The sequence below is a fragment of the Capra hircus genome, chromosome 6 (genome assembly GCF_001704415.2).
Source record: "Capra hircus breed San Clemente chromosome 6, ASM170441v1, whole genome shotgun sequence".
NCBI lineage: Eukaryota > Metazoa > Chordata > Mammalia > Artiodactyla > Bovidae > Capra > Capra hircus.
In genome coordinates, this window is record NC_030813.1 from 87,490,464 (window position 1) to 87,508,364 (window position 17,901).

Below are 17,901 nucleotides of genomic sequence, written 5' to 3' on the forward strand. Positions count from 1 at the left end.
CATTTCCTCCTCCAGGGGGATCTTCCCGACCCAGGGATTGAACCTGAGTCTACTGCATTTGCCAGCAAATTCTTTACCACTTGAGCTACTTGGGAAGTCTTTATTGTTAGCTATTGATCACCAAATGGAAATAAACAGTTAAGTTGATTTAATTCTTGTTTCATTAGAGTGTATGACTGTTGAATTAAGTGACATAATTGGATAGCTTTTTCCTTGTTATGTTTTTATATTCTAATCTCCACATAAAGCACCTTGGGCTTCCCTGATAGCTCAGTTGGCATTTAATTCCTGTGCTGGGAAGATCCCTGGAGAAGGGATAGGCTAAACTCACCAGTGCTCTTGGGCTTCCCTTGTGGCTCAGCTGATAAAGAATCTGCCTGCAATGCTGGAGATCTGGGTTTGATCCCTGGGTTGGGAAAGTCCCCTGGAGAAGGTGAAAGGCTACCCACTCCAGTATTGTGGCCTGGAGAATCCCATGGACTGATAGTCCATGTGGTCGAAAAGAGTAGGACACGACTAAGAGACTCTCACTCACTCACTGATTGCAAGAGGCCCACGCACATTATCAAGGGTAATCTTTTTTACTTCAAGTCAGCTGGTGGGAGAGTTCATCACATCTACAAAATACCTCTAGAAACATCTAGACTAATGTTTGACTAAACAAATAGGCACCATAGCCTAGACAAGTTGACACCTTAAATTTAACCATCACACAAGCCTTTTGTTATTGCTGTTGCTCTTTACAAAGTTTAAAGTCTTTCAAACTGCAGGATTAATATTCTCTGTTTTCCTGCTTAAGGTATCCCACAGGCAATTCTTAAACCCTTACCTGAGAACCATTACCTCTAATGGTCTGCACAGGATTCCTGTGTTAACACATTATTGACTGGGGTGGAGGGTGATTTTTGTAGAAACTAATGCTTGTGGTATTAATACATCTCAGGTCAAGAAGGTGTGAATACCTCACCTGGAAATTCTTGAGAAACAAAAGTGCTTCAGTGAAAGTCGCTCAGTCGTGTCCGACTCTTTGCAGCCCCATGGACTATCAATCAACCGAAGGTCTTAAAAGCAAAGACAGAATTCCACAGAATTCCACCTTAAGAGGGCAACACACGTGAGTTTCCAGACTGTTGGCTTGCCTCACGGACTTCGGACTTGCCAGCTCCATGACTGTGTGAGTCAGTTTTAATCATAAATCAATCTATCTCCTATTAGTTTTATTTCCTTGGAGAATGCCCAGCTGATACAGTTTGTGAACTTCATTCTCAGAAACAAAGCAGTGTTTTGGTTTGTTTCTCTCATGACGATCAGTGTTTTTGAAGGAAGGTGATTTAGAAGGTATAAAAAGTTGAGGACTACTTATATTATAGACATTAACCAGTAAAATCAGCCATGGTTAATAGTAGGTGGAAATTCAGAAGGGTCTCTAATATTGGAAAGCACTTGGGATGTAAGCATAAATGATGGCAATGGCTTCCCAAAGGCCTGTTTTTCCTACCAAATGGAACAAATACAGGCATAATTATACCCATAAAGTCTAAACTTTGAAACTCTTATACAAAATGATGGACTATCTGGGTCCGTGATTCTTAATATTAAAAAATGGGGAAAGGTGTTGAGAGTTTGCTAGAAAATATATCCAGGGGGAACCATAAAAATACTACTTCAACCAATCGTAATATTTACTTGAATACTTAGTGGTAAAAAGACGCCCATTTCTACCTGATCGGGCCTAAAAATACTTCACCAAAAGGGACCAGTTTGTAAGCAGTTCATGAATAATTTGTAAATGCAACTTCTCAAATAAGAGCAGAGCAGTATTTTTCAAAATTATTTTCAGATTTTTGAATTTTTGAATAAGTCTGGGTCATATTTGAAGGAAAGGAGGTCAGTGGTTGAATGTAGACAGTAATAAATTTTATACTGTAAATTGTGGTTCTTCATGGGACAAATATTGTATTGTAATTCCAAAACTAATTGGATCAGGGAGTGTATTCTTCAGGTAGGCCCATGAATTTTGCATGGCATGTTGGAAATGGAATTTAGGTTTTATTCTTTTTGTATACTAACTCTGCTACCTTGGGCCCCTCACCCACCTTTATGGAGTCTCATTTCTCTCATTTTGTTTGTTGTTGAACTCATTTATGGAGTCTCACTCTTCTCATACTTTATATTAATGCTATTTTCTTCTCAGAGTTTGTTTTGAAGCTACAAGCTAATTTTAGATGTGAAAAAAGAACTTTAAAAAGTAAAAAATACTGCCTATGTATGCAGTGGGTAGCTTTTTTTAAATTTCATGGCATCATCTAAACAACTTCCCTGTTTGAGGTTAATTTCTCCTTTTGGAATCTGTGTGAGGTAGAACTCCACATTCTACTGTAGGAGCCACAGGGGCAGGCATTTGCTGTCTCAATTTGTAGGCACCTGATCTTCCTCTAGTTAATGCAGTGCAGCCTGCTGGGACTTGGCATCTCGAGAGGGGACCAGAGATGATTTTGGTTACTATGACTCCAGTTATATTTGCTATAAAATATGCTTCACCTGTACCATAAAACTCTACATCCACCATGAGATGAATCCCAATTCCTTGAAGCAGTTAACTATAAATATAGACTTTCCTTGGCTTGTATTGGTTTCCAAGGAGTCTTTATTCTGAAAATATGATCCTTTTTTCAAAGCAAAATCTGTTAGAACACTTTCAGTTTCCCTGGGCAAAGTAAGCATGTAGAAAGAATATCATATAGCATGTATATGGTAAATGGAATTAAGCACAAATCATTATTTTTAGAACTTTGACTTAATCAATTGCTCCAAGGAGTTTTCTTTAGCAACAATAAACTTGTTTAGGTCACAAAGTGTTTTGTTTTGTGTTTATTTCAAGGCGGATGCTACCTAACTAAAGCCGTATAACTTATGGCTAGAAGCAAGAAAGTATCCACAGGAGGTTATATTTTCTTTAATTAAAAACACATTTTTTTTTTCTTTAAGAAGTGAGCTATTCTAGGCTCTTTATGGTAGAAGGCTATTAACTTTTTCTTAATGGTACATATTAAGCCTGAGTTGCAATCAAGCCATGGAGCTCAGTGTGCTGGGAACTGTAAAGTGGATGCTTCTGCTGTGAATCTTTCAGAAGGCCGCTGTAGATCTAGGAGAAAGCAAGGGCTGGTGGGCTGGAGTTGCCTTCTATAGTGTCTTTGTGGAGGTCATAGAAACGGTGCTGGAGACTGACACTGTATAATCAGGTGAAATAGCATTTATGGTTTGCATTACATTTCAATTTATTTTGGTAACAAATCATCACACTTAACATCAGACGAGGATATCGTAGCCGAAAACAAGCAGGGAGTATCCTAGCTGTCTTCTCAGGAGCTCTGGTGTTGCTGAGTTTAGGCCAGCAGTTGTCATTCCCAGAGTGCTTTCAGCTTGAGGTCTGTGAGAACCGTGGAAATACATGTTAGGAAAACAGAGCTAATGGACACGAATCATCCTGCAGTTCAACAGATGCACATAAAGTCGGGTTATTATGTATATATGTAAACCTGTCTAGTGTGACCTGTATATCCTTTATGGCCCACTTGATAGGTCTTGAGTAAATGTAAGAAATTTCCAATACCTCAATATAAAGCCATGACTGTTTGGCTAAGTACATCATACAGTGTTTTTTTTTTTTTTTAATTTGAACTAATTTGTGTATGTAACTTTCTGATGTATGAGTATGAATAATCACTGTCAGAGGGAAAAGTAGCGACAGCCAATGGCACATGAGGCCCCTCAGTCATGGGGCTGAGATAAAAGTTCAGTAGTTATTTTGATGATGCACTGAGTGTGATGTTTAGTTAATAAATTGTGTCCAATTCTGTGACCCCATGAACTATAGCCTGCTAGACTCCTCTGTCCATGGGATTTCCCAGGCAAGAATGCTGGAGTGGGTTGCCATTTCCTTCTCCAGGGGATCTTCCCCACCCAGGGATTGAACCTGCATCTCCTGCATTTCAGGCGAATTCTTTACTACTGAGTCACCACTGAGTATGAGTTTTTATCCAATCACCTTCTACTTTGTAATTAGGCAAGACTGTCTCCCCCTTGTCTATTTTCTTTTCCTAGACACTACAGCAGAGTTGTATCATAATTCTCTTTGCATGGTGCAAGAAATACCATCTTTCACTGTCCTCAATGAGTGTGTGCCTTGGAAGGAGGATGAGAAGGGAGACCCCTCTATGCTTCTTCCTCACGTTTCTCTCATTGTGTCAGCACTGGATGTTGTTGACTGTCATTCTAGCAGTAGTTTCTCTCCCACCCGGTTTTGCAGCATGAGCCGACTCCTTTATCAGTTGGCAACCCAAGGGACACTAATTGTTCCCAAAACTGGAGGAAAAAGATAACTGGCTTTTTGGGACTTATTAAAAGACAGGAATTCATGGGGTCGCAGAGTCGGACACGACTGAGCAACTGAACTGAACTGAAAAAGACAGCAAATCCCTCTCCAATGGGGCATGCAAATGTGATCACAATCCATTTGGAGGCTTGAAGAAACTGACTAAGGGGACCAATAACTGTCAGGATGATGAGTCAGGTTTATAAAGACTTTAGTTAAGATAAAATAGCATCAAACTATTGAGTGGAAGACATGAATTGTACATGTACCTAAGGAGAGGAACACCTTGAGACAAAAGCTTCAGGTTCTACATGTTTTTCTGGTCTCTAGAGATGGATAGGTTCTTACTGAAAAATACATAGCCAGCCAAAGTTAACAGTTTTAGGAACTGCTTTGCACTAAATAATATGCTACTGCTGTCACCTAGAGCATACTTGTTTCACTGAGAAAAACCAAAGAAGCAAATGGATGTGTCCTAGAAGAAATTGACTAAGGGGACCAATAGCTGTCAAGATGACAAGTCAGGTTTAAAACATGAAGAAAAAGCTGGTCTATGGGGAGAGAGAGAGGTCTGACAAGTGCTCACTAGTTAGTTTGGAATCAAAGTCAAGTGCTGGATTCAGAGCAGCTCACAACGGGAACTGTTGTTTCTGCGCAATGCTGCTGATAGTTGAATGTTCCCTGGTGGCTCAGTGGTAAACAATTTGCCTGCACTGCAAGAGACATGGGCTTGATTCTTGGGTGGGGAAGATCTCCTGGAGAAGGAAATGGCAACCCACTCCAGTATCCTTACCCTGGAAATCCCAAGGACAGAGGAGCCTGGCAGGCTATAGTCTGTGGGGTTGCAAAGAGTTGGATTTAGCAACTAACAACTATTGTCCTACAGGGTTACAGAATTCTCCCTGAAACCCAAGAACCACAGTCTGCTGGCTGTGTTCTGGAAACCTAATAGAACTTTTAGAGTGTGGCATCATTATTTCTAGACATCAAGTGCCCTAGTCTCACAACCTTATGAGCAAGTTATAATTTGCTCTTTCAAAGCCACATAATTGCTCCTAATATAACCGTTTATAATTGCAGATTGTGATTATAATAAATAGGCATGAAATTAAAAGACGCTTACTCCTTGGAAGAAAAGTTATGACCAACCTAGATAGTATATTCAAAAGCAGAGACATTACTTTGCTGACTAAGGTCCGTCTAGTCAAGGCTATGATTTTTCCCGTGGTCATGTACGGATGTGAGAGTTGGACTGTGAAGAAGGCTGAGCGCCGAAGAATTCATGCTTTTGAACTGTGGTGTTGGAGAAGACTCTTGAGAGTCCCTTGGACTGCAAGGAGATCCAACCAGTCCATTCTGAAGGAGATCAACCCTGGGATTTCTTTGGAAAGAATGATGCTAAAGCTGAAGCTCCAGTACTTTGGCCACCTCATGCGAAGAGTTGACTCATTGGAAAAGACTCTGATATTGGGAGGGATTAGGGGCAGGAGGAGAAGGGGATGACCCAGGATGAGATGGCTGGATGGCATCACGGACTCGATGGACATGAGTCTGGGTGAGCTCCGGCAGATGGTGATGGACAGGGAGGCCTAGCGTGCTGCGATTTATGGGGTCACAAAGAGTCGGACACGACTGAGCGACTGAACTGAACTGAAATAGAGCCCAAAAGAATCAATACACATTGTGGAAGCATATGAAGGAACATGTGAGTGATTCTTCTTTTTTTGGGGGGGCTTCCTTCCAGATGATCAAATGGTAGCTGGGTGGCCAGCTGGGTGATTCAGAAATTGTAGGACTAATTAAAGGCAATAATAGAAAATATACTAATATGAGAGAAAGGATTGAAACTTTTTTTTTATAGAAGATCAAGTTAATGACTAGACCCAGAGTAATCAGTATACTAGAACCTTCATCAATCTGTCACTGAAAAAAACTTACCCTGTTGATTTAGCTAGCATTAAGAGTATTTTGGAAAGTTGTCAGGTTAAAAAAAAAAACCCAAAACTCTTAATTCTTCAAATTAGTGTTCCCTCTCTTTTTCTTAGAATACCCTCTTTTTCAATTTGTGCTCCTGGAGACTGAAAGAATGTGAATATACATGAGACACCAAGAAAATGCACTATGTTCCTAGAGAAAAATAATTCAGTTAAAACAAACTCAAAGGCAAAGTTTTCATATACAATAGCTAGAGGTACCTTGAAGGGTGGGAGGTGAGGTGGCTGTTGTGTACTGAAATTTTTAACTCTATTGAGATTACAGTGGGTTGAAATAAAGGGATACTGGATTAATTTAAATGAGGAAAAAGGATTAGTTTAGCAGCAATAGAAACCATATACTATTTTTAACTCTAGACTGTTTACACTCAAGTAACCTGGATTTTTCATTTTTTTCGTTGAAGTATAAGCTGAAATTGAGTTGATTGAGTCACTGGACATGAATTTGAGCAAACTCTGGGAGATAGTGAGGGATAGTGAAGAATGGTATGCTGCGGTCCATGGACTGCAAAGAGTTGGACATGACTGAGCAACTGAACAGTGTAACATAACACATTAGTTTCAGGTGTGGCTTTTAGCCTTTTTCTCCAGAAATTATTCAGTGAACTTACTTTCCCTTTAGGACATAATATTCATATGCTAGAGCACAAAGAATATATACAGAGGGGAACTTGTTTTAATTTTGATTCGTATTTTAGACAAAGAATGTTGCCTGCTATTTCAGGAAACAATAAATGTTGCCCACCATCAGACACTTTAATTATGCTAACGGTGTGCCCTGAAAAAGATTTAGAATGGAGAATAACCGAAAACTTTCAGTGTTCTGGATTCTGGCCATTGGTCATAGACAGTTAAGATGTGTATCTAAAGGGAAAACTTCAGTGATCCCAGATTGTTGCATCTTCTCATACAATAGAGAGAACTAAAGTCATGAACTTGAGATGTCTATTCTTTGTAAATAGCAGGCATCTTTGATGTTCTACTGTATGTTTGCTTTTCAGGGGGAAAAAAAAAGCCTCAAGCCTCTGCCTATATATTCTGGTTCCTCCCTTACCTTTTCAGAGAAGTTCCTTTTAGCTATCTGAGAGGCTATCTTCCTGGACTATAGTCCTTAGTAAAGGCCCCAAATAAAACATAACTCACAACTTTGTCAGGTTGTGTGTTTTTCTTTAGTCAACAGTTTTATCAGCAGTAGAAGCAACAGCAGTAAAAATTTTGCTAGTATTTCTGCTACTATTTGCTAGGACTTTTACATAATACATCATCATTTCAGTTAATCATTACAACAATGCCGAAAGGTAGATATTACACTTTTCTTCTTATGGAAAATGGAACTTAGCTTTAGGGATTGTGTTCACAAAATTTACAGAGACAGAGAATTCTAAACCAGATTGGATGAGTTCAAAAATGAGTTCCCTTGATTAATCCCATTGCACTGCCTCTCAGAATGTTAATTTTCTTTTCGCTTTTTCAAATCGTTGAGAGTTGGAAGCTTGGATTTCATTAGTTGATGGCTTTTCCTTCCAAAAGCATTTTAGGAAACATTGTCAGGAAATCAGAAAAATTAACATTTTATATAATTGAAAAGCCTCAGTTTAATTAAGATCTGAGATAAACCATTGTTTTTAGTCATTTTTAAAAAGTCTCAGAAGCAATATCTTTAACATGAATACAATTAAATTTGAAGAGAAAATGTCTTTTGTAAAAATACAGAGTTAAGGTCACCTCAGTTTAAGGTATTGGGTTCTATCTAAATTATTTTATACTCAATATCTTCATCAGACATTTTTTTAATGGATGAGAGTGTACTATCTGAAAAAAGCAGGTGGCAATATTTCAACAGTGTTGCTTTAGCTTGAGGAATGTCATTTTCCTCCTGAGAATACTGCCATGTTAACTTGAAGACTTGATGGATTCTGTCTTCAAACTCAGCTTTTTCTGCTGAATGCATCAAGACCCCTGATCTCTATGAGGTCATTATCTTAGCTGTGGGGTTATAATGGATAAAGTACTGGGCTGGGGACTAGGACTCTAGTCCTAAATATGTCAGAAGTTGGTTGTATATTCTTGTTTAAGTTCCTTAACTTCTCCATATGCTTAATATTCTCATCTATAAGATGAGTTTGACTAGATAATTGTTAGAAGAAATAATTTGAACAAATAATCTCCTTCCTATTATGATTTAAAAAAAATACATAGTACAAAGCTAGATTCTTTGCTGCCTTTAAAAACTATACTTACTTAAGACAGTTCACATGCATCAGGACTGTAGGGTATTAATTTCAGCATCAATCTGAAATGAAAAATATTATTTAAATCATGGGGTATTTTGTTGTAAGATAACATCATTTAGAAGGAATAAAAATTTTTTGAACCTTGCATATATGAAATGATTCTTGTCAAAATACAGTTTTATATTGCATTTTTAATTGACCATCCTTCATATTTATTTAGTTTTATATTATAGTGTTCCAGGAAAAAAGATGAGAAAACAATGACATGAGTTAATAGGTGCTAATTATTGGGTATGCACAGAATATTAAGTCATAGCAGATGAGTTTGGGTGCCGGGGAAGGATTCCCAGGGGAGCTGATGTTTAATTTGAATCCTGAAGCTTGTGGAAGGATTGAGCCAGTTATAGTGTGTGAATAGGGCAATCTGGGTTGAGTTAGTAGGTGCAAAAGCTTTGAGGTAAGAGCAAGCTTAATGTACTTAGGAAACTGCAAGTAGTTTAGGAGAGCCAAAGCAATAAGAATAAGTCATGACCAGTTTGGAGAAGAAACCAATTGTCCAAATTCTTTTGATTAGAAAAAAAAAATTGGGTGTAATTTAGAAGTGATGGAGAGCAGTTAAAAATGTATTTACCATTTTGTGCATCACCAAGGTTATTTTGACCTAACTATAGAGATGGGATTGGGTGTGAGGCACGGGAGGAAGACTAGAGATGAGAGACCGATGGGCAGCTTGTAATCTAGGTAAAATGTTGCCTAAATTGTGCTGTGCTTAGTTGCTCAGTTGCGTCTGATTCTTTGTGACCCTATGGACTATAGCCCACTAGGCTCCACTGTCCATAGGGATTCTCCAGGCAAGAATACTGGAGTGGGTTGGCATGCCCTCCTCCAGGGGATCTTCCCAACCCAGGGATCAAACCTAGGTCTTCCGCATTGCAGGCAGATTCTTTACCCTCTGAGCCATCAGAAAAGTCATTGAGTATGAGTTTTTATCCAGTCATCTTCTACTTTATAATTAGGCAAGTGTGTTTCCCCCTTGTCTGTTTTTCTTTTCCGAGACACTACAGCAGAGTTGTATCATAATTCTCCTTGCATGGTGCAAGAAATGCTATCTTTCATTGTCCTCACTAAATGCTGATAATATAGAAGAAGGTATTTACTGAGAGATATTGAAGAGTTAGAATTCATAGGATTTGGAACTGAGTTGAATGTAGGTAGAAGTCAAAGATTACTGTTTCTATTTTAGACAATGGGTGAATGGTGATGATATTTATAAATGTAGGGAAATAAGAGCTTTTTAGGGGAAGACTTTGGGCATGTTGAGTTTGAATTTCTTGTGGGATAAGAGCCCCCATGGGCCCTTGGATGAAAATCTTAGTCCTGAGGGGAGAGATTCTGCCTGGAGGTGGAGGTTTGAAGATTAAACACATGTCCATGGACAAGAACGCTCAGGGAAAATGTAATGTCATGAAAATTGAAGATCAAGGAAAAAACTCTGGAAGAAAAGAAGTTTAAATTGTAGGTAGAAGAAGAACACAATACTAAAGAGAATGAGAAGGGAAGGATCATAGGAGAAAAAGGTAGAATATGATAAGATGACAATTGTTGCAAGAAGAAAGAAATCATTGTGGGTACCAAGTGTTTTATAGAGAAGGCTGATAAGGACTGAAAAACTGTTAGACTTACCAAGAAATTTTCAGTGTGACTTTGTCATTAGTGGTATTGTAGCATCAGATGCTGTACTGCAAAGGGTAGAGGAATTCATAGGAGGTGTGATGAATGAGAGTGTATATTATTCTTTCAAGAATCTTGGCTTGAAGGGGAGGAGCAAGAAAAGTAGCTAGGGAGTAGTGTATGAATGACCATATTTAAGATCAGGAGATAAAATCTTTAAATTAGAATCATTCAAAAGGTATTGTTGAAACAGAAGAGTATAATGAAAAAAGAGTCCAAGGAACTGGGATGAATGGAATTCAGAATGATACTACTAACCTGGTATCAGTTTTACTATTTTAACAATCAAATAGGACAAGGAGATTTGATGATAAACTATAATCCAAATTATAGGGTGAGTGGGACAAATACTTACATTAAGCATTGAGAATTAAAGTCTGTTCTAACAGATTTTGCCTTAACTTGAAGTCAGAGGTAAGCTCACTTATCTAGCTATGATATTAACATTAATGTAGAGACCATCAAAAGGCTAACAGAAATACCAGAGAGTCTCAGGGCTCTAAATAATCATTTATCTGTGAGTAGCTCAGCTCCATTCATCTCACTGTCCTTTAGCAATTTCTGAAAGTTTGGCTACTCAGCAGCAGCACTGCTATAAATTTACTGGTTATAAAGCAAGAAAATAGAACATCACAAAACTGTGTTCTCACCACGGTTGTTGAAAAAATGAAAATAAAGTCTTAAAATGGCAATGTATTATAATGAACTATACTGAAAAGCAAGTTAAAGAAATGAAAACGGGCTTGAAGGAAGTATGTGCTTCATGCGTACAGCTCTATTTGCTTGTACAAGGTCAAAAAGGAAAGTGGGTGTGGATGAGCAGGTAAAGGGACTGGGGACTGGTTAGCAAAGTGGTATTTTTGATAGAATGTTTAAAAAAAAAAAAAAAGGAGTTAGGCTTTTTTCTTTTTTCTTAATGACTGAATGAGACCCTCATAGCAAATTCTCCTGGTAGAAAATAGCTTCTAGGTAAGGTGACTTTTTAAAATTTCTGGTAAAGGCAACCTAAATTCAATTGTCATATTACCCAAAGCCAGATGTTAGTAAAGGAAGAAAAACTGTTGGATTTAGTTGCTTTATGATAGATGTTTTAATGCCAGTAATGATAAAAATTTCTTAATAATCCACATGTTTTAGAACCTTGTTTTGAACTTTAATGAAAGATGAACATGATGTTTCTCAGCAGAATTTTAAGAATAGGCTTTTTATTTTATTGTACCCTTTTCATTCCAGAATTCTGGCTTTACAAATTATTACTAGGAAGATTGACAGATAGGTTTGGGATTTGAAGGGTATGCATTGAAACTGGAGGAGAAATTATAATTTCCAAGGGTATAGAGCACAAAAATGAGTAATGTGATGTAGCTCAACTTGTTAAATTGATAAGGTAAAAAGGCTCAGATGGTGAAAAATCTGCCTGCATTGAAGGAGACCCAGTTAGATCCCTAGGTGGGAAAGATCCCCTGGGGGAGGAAATGGCAACTCACTCTGGTGTTCTTGTCTGGAAGATTCCATGGACAGAGGAGCCTAGCGGACTACAGTCCATGGGGTCGCACAGAGTCAGACACAGCTGAGCAACTAACACACAGACACACCACACACACACACACAGAATAATAAAAAATAAAACCACCAAAATATGTAAAAGAATTAGAATGTGTAACCAAGACTAAAATACAAACAAAACTTTTGACAGCCCTAACTTTCAGAAAACCAGTTGAAATATAAAAGAACCTCTACCAGAGAACCAAGAAAATACATTTTCTAGTTGGTAGAGAAAGCCAGACCAGACTCAGCAGAAATTATGAGGGGAATATCATGTTTCAGAGAAAAAATATGTTATCATAAATCAAACTACTGGGCAGTGAAATAGGCTGCCTCTAGGAGAAAACAAATTTCAGATATTTAAATGGAGGCCGAATGACCTCTGGCAGGGATGAACTGAGTGAAAGGTTACACTAAACGACATTTATAGTTTTCTTCATATAAACATTTTATTTCTTATTAAGTTCTTAGGTATCTTCAGATGTGCTCTACTAGAATAATAATAGAAAAATGAAATGAAAGTGTTAGTCACTCAGTTGTATCTGACTCTGCCACCCCATGGACTGTAACTTGCCAGGTTCCTCTGTACATGGAATTCTCCAGGCAAGAATATTGGAGTGAGTAGCCATTCCCTTCTCCAGGGGATCTTCTTGATCCATAGAATTAAATCAGGCTTGTTGTTTTCATGGTTTAATTGCATAAAAATTCATATAAATTCTTAAAAAATCCTTTAATTTATAGAAAAGGACTTCTAATTGACCTGAAATCCCTGGCATAAGTAGTATTAACTTTAACACCATAGTAAAATTATTTTTATGTATAGATACAAAAATGATGGGTCCAAAATGGACCATAAGTATTTCCTTCCCAATAGACTACAAAATAAACAATAGTATAATCCAATCAAAAGGAATACATGAACTTTAGAAAGGTGAGCCAAGGAATAATCTGTTTTAGCATGGCGTAGAGCTGTTTTTAACCCTGCCTCTATATTCCAGAAATATAACAGGTGAAACATCAAAATCCTTGGAATTGTCATTACTACTTATGAACTAGGCATAAAGTGAAATGAAATGACCTCCTTATCTTTTTTGACTTGTAATATAGCATTCTGAAATGACTGCTGGAAAATAAAGAGTCAAATGGAGGATATGAACAAATAGGATACCTGCGTCTGAAAAGACCAACAAGACATTTCCCATGAGTAGGACAGGCAATCAATAACAAATGAGCAATTCTGACCATACCAGTTCTTCATACTATGCAGGGATAAGTAGAACATTAAATTTTCTTACCTCTGAACTGCAGTAGAGAGGAGGTGAGTTTATAGAACAGCACTTGGAGGCAAAGTCTGAGAGCTTGGCAACCAGCTCTTGGAGATCCGTCTCCGTGGCATCAGGAAATTTTCCTTTTAGTCGCTCAGCCAATCTGAAAGGCCAATTTTATGTAAAGTTCTAATAGATGTATTCTATAAACATGTCCAGTGCAATTGGTAGCCACTTCAGATCTTTTGCAACAGCAACAACAAAAAAGGAAAATAGTGACCCTTAAGAAAACTTAGTATCTGTGGAATGATTTTTGATGTCTCAGTTGAAGATTAGGAAGTGAAATCTATGTCTTTTTACATCATAAAAGTAAACATACAGCCTGCTGCTGAATTTGAATTCCTATTATTTCCCTTTCATTCACTCAGTTATATCAATCACATGGATGACTTCCTCCTCTCTTCTCCCTAATCTTTCATCTTCTCTCCACTTCTAGATTTCAAACTCCTCAAAGACTACTTCCCATATACGACTTTGTCACCTTAATGTACTTTCTCTCATATATAATCTCTTCTGTTTGCCTACTACTCAACTAGCTATGCTGGAAGGCACAGCAAGGTCTTTGTGTTTTTTAAGCCCTGCTTTTTATGAACTCTCCGTCTCCACTTAAGATGGTGCTAGGATCTGACTTTCTTGATTCCCTCCCATTTTGAATGGTCCCTCCCAGTTTAAATTAACTCTCTCTCCTCATAATGGATAACTCAGCCTGGTTTATGACTTTTCCAAGAAACATTGAAACTTGCCAGCCCAGTAGTGGGCATTGGGACACAATGGAGACCCAAATTTATCTAGAGTTTGGATTAGCATAATGGATGCTGGGAAAGGACAGAAGGGTGAGGGGGATTAGCTTGCTTATTAAAGAGTTATTGAAAATAGTAGGTCCCAAGGAAGTCAGACTAGATGCAACTCAGAGGATAGGGAGAAAAAGAGGGTGTGTGGGATTTTAAATACCTAGACTCAATAGTTTCAATCTTTTCTACTTCAAAATCCCAAACAGCAATTCTACTGCATTAACACTTTTAACGTACTGAGATTATATAAATTATCACAGAATTGTCCCATGTAACCCTAGAGTTCAAAACAAAACTGTTGGCAGGGGACTCAATTTTGTATTATCCGTAATATTCTATACCACCTCCATAATTTATTAGTTATATAATCTCCTGATAAATGAGAAACAACCATTTTGAACTTAAGGCTTTCACATTTATTTTTCTTTTAGACTTTGTTAAGGTCTTCATAGGGGTCACTGAAGGTTTCCTCCTTTTGGGATTCTTTAAAAGGTTTTTTTATGAGGTTGTATTTGTGCTTATTTGAGGGTTGTGTTGTTGATGGTTTGAAATGGATCTAAGAAATTTGCTTAATGAAATTGAGAATGGCATGATCTTACAGAGAGATTTTCTAGGAAGCCAGTAAAACTTTTGTTATGACCTGTTATTTTAGTATTAACACCTATTTATAAAGACATGCTTCCTTCTTTGACTTGAGAAAAATGGCTTTTGTACCTTATTGACTGACATTTCTATTTCCAGTTTTTAGAGAATATATACTGGTAATGGATGACACTGTACTTGATTGAAAGTTTGGGTTGTCTTATCAGACAATAAGCCATGAAGTTAGACAATATTTTTCTGCAGTTTTAGTTTCTCTGTTATGTATAGCAACAACTACAGATAACTTTATGGTAAGAGTGTTAATATGAATTAATTATATATTCTTTAAATCGTGTCCCTGTGGATCTTGGAATTCATGTTTCTGTGACTGTGTTCTAACTGACCTCTCATCTGATATACATGACATCCCCCCAGAAAATAACTGTTTTTTCTTATATAGGTATTAGATTGACTATTCTTTACAACTCTTAAATTGCATCTCCTCTTTTCACTGTTCACTTAACACATCTTAAGTCTTCAGCCCTGCTTCAAATCATAATACCAGGCTATTATTATTTATAAATTTGAAGGAATCAGCCAGAATAAGACCCTTACTTTTTCTTGTACTCAGTAAATGTGTTTTCTGAATAATCAGCACATAGTTCTTGTCCTTTTTGAATGAAAGATGATAATTCCCTTGTCAATTGAGGGCCCTGTAAGAAAATAATGATTATATAACAATTACTTGTCTTGAAACATTCTTCAGAGAGATGTTAAATTAGAATTCTGGGCAATGTATCAATATTAGTGTCTAACCTATGGACACCTTATCTTTGACAAAGGAGGCAAGAATATAGAATGGAGAAGAGACAATCTCTTTAACAAGTGGTGCTGGAAAAACTGGTCAACCACTTGTAAAAGAATGAAACTAGAACACTTCCTAACACCGTACACAAAAATAAACTCAAAATGGATTAAAGATCTAAACGTTTAAGACCAGAAACTATAAAACTCCTAGAGGAAAACACAGGCAAAACACTCTCTGACATAAATCACAGCAGGATCCTCTATGACCCACCTCCCAGAATATTGGAAATAAAGGCAAAAATAAACAAATGGCACCTAATTAAAATTAAAAGCTTCTGCACAACAAAGGAAACTATAAGCAAGGTGAAAAGACAGCCTTCAGAATGGGAGAAAATAATAGCAAATGAAGCAACTGACAAACAGCTAATCTCAAAAATATACAAGCAACTCCTGCAGCTCAATTCCAGAAAAATAAATGACCCAATCAGAAAATAGGCCAAAGAACTAAACAGACATTTCTCCAAAGAAGACATACAGATGGCTAACAAACACATGAAAAGATGCTCAGCATCATTCATTATCAGAGAAATGCAAATCAAGGTCACAATGAGGTACCATTTCACACCAGTCAGAATAGCTGCTATCAAAAAGTCTACAAGCAATAAATGCTGGAGAGGGTGTGGATAAAAAGGAACCCTCTTACGCTGTTGGTGGGAATGCAAACTAGTACAGCCACTATGGAGAACAGTGTGGAGATTCTTTAAAAAATTGGAAATAGAACTGCCATATGACCCAGCAATCCCACTGCTGGGCATACACACCGAGGAAACCAGAATTGGCAGAGACACGTGTACCCCAGTGTTCATCGCAGCACTGTTTACAATAGCCAGGACATGGAAGCAACCTAGATGTCCACTGGCACATGAATGGATAAAAAAGCTGTGGTACATATACACACACAATGGAATATTACTCAGCCATTAAAAAGAATGCATTTGAATCAGTTCTAATGAGGTAGATGAAACTGGAGCCTATTATACAGAATGAAGTAAGTCAGAAAGAAAAACACCACTATAGTATATTGACACATATATATGGAATTTAGAAAGACGGTAACGATGACCCTATATGCGAGACAGCAAGAGACACAGATATAAAGAACAGTCTTTTGGACTCTGTGGGAGAAGGTGAGGGTGGGATGATTTGAGAGGGTAGTGTTGAAACGTGTATATTATCATATGTGCAGTGGATCGCCAGTCCAGGTTCGATGCATGAGACAGGGTGCTCAGGGCTGGTGCACTGGGATGACCCTGAAGGATGGGATGGGGAGGGATGTGGGAGGGGGGTTCTGGATGGGGAACACATGTGCGCCCATGACTGATTCATGTTGATGTATGGCAAAAACCACTACAATATTGTAAAGTAATTAGCCTCCAATTAAAATAAATAAATTAAAAAAATTATGAATGTCTATTATCTACATTGGATATTAGATAACATTTTCTACATAAGGCCAGATTGTAAACATTTCAAGCTGTGTAAATGTCATACAGTCTCTGCTATAACTAATCGACTGCCACCATGGCACAAAAGCAACTGTAAACAATGAGCAAGGCTGTGTTACAATGGAACCTTATGAACACTGAAGTTGGCGTTTTATGTAATTTTCATGTATAATGAAATCCTATTTTTAAACCATTTAAAAGTGTAAGACCATTCTTAGATCCCAGGCACCAGGCCAGACTTGGTTTGTTAACCCTTGAGCTATACTAACATAAATATAGAAAATTGTACCTTCTCATTTAAACAGGCAGCAGAAGATTCAGAGTGGCAGCATTCATCAAGGCTTTTCAGGGTTGGCTCAAGTATTTTACTGAGGAATACTTCTGGAATCTGAGTCTTCCTGCTTAGTTCAAATATATACCTGGCAGAAGAGAGAGAGGAGATAACACTCTTTAACATGGGTAGATTTGTGAATGCACGTCATGTTCTGAAATTTAATATCTATTACCTGGCTTAGTTAAAAATAAAAGATTGAAGTAAAAATGACTCCAGCATGTTTTAAGTTAAAATTCTCATTGAAATACAAGTTATTGATAGTTGCTTTGAAGCTATTGTGACTAGTTACATTAAAATTCTACATGTACCAAATATATATTTGTTTATAAATTTATGCATTAACAGATCTATCAATACTTCAGATATAAATGGAACTGCATTTGTGCAAACATAATGCAATAAATCCAATATAATGCATCAAGTGGGTACCTTAAGTAGCTTTTCTGTGAAAGTAATTTGTGTAAACGCTTCCATTGTCTCATCCCAATATTTATGCATTTATAAAAATGAAGAGTATTTAGACAAATGTAGATTAGAGTTTCAGTCCAAGTTCAGTCTAAATTCTAATCTCTAATACCAGTAATTGATTTTTTGGACCTGTTAATTCAAACTGAGATATTTTGAGGCCTTAAGTATGCACGTACTTGAAGTATATGCAAATCAGTGTATGTAGCCCGT

At 37.4% G+C, this 17,901-nt stretch overlaps 1 protein-coding gene across 1 annotated transcript in view; it reads right to left on the reverse strand.

The window, feature by feature from the left end:
* GC (GC, vitamin D binding protein) overlaps positions 3,254 to 17,901 on the reverse strand; it is a 42,601-nt gene continuing 27,953 nt past the window's right edge. The window contains exons 9-13 of the mRNA XM_018049559.1: positions 17,179 to 17,308; positions 15,193 to 15,290; positions 13,175 to 13,307; positions 8,611 to 8,662; positions 3,254 to 3,430 (exon numbers count right to left, since the gene is read on the reverse strand). Coding sequence (XP_017905048.1) covers positions 8,630 to 8,662; positions 13,175 to 13,307; positions 15,193 to 15,290; positions 17,179 to 17,308 — 394 coding nt within the window. The 3' untranslated portion in view covers positions 3,254 to 3,430; positions 8,611 to 8,629. The remainder of the gene's footprint in view (positions 3,431 to 8,610; positions 8,663 to 13,174; positions 13,308 to 15,192; positions 15,291 to 17,178; positions 17,309 to 17,901) is intronic.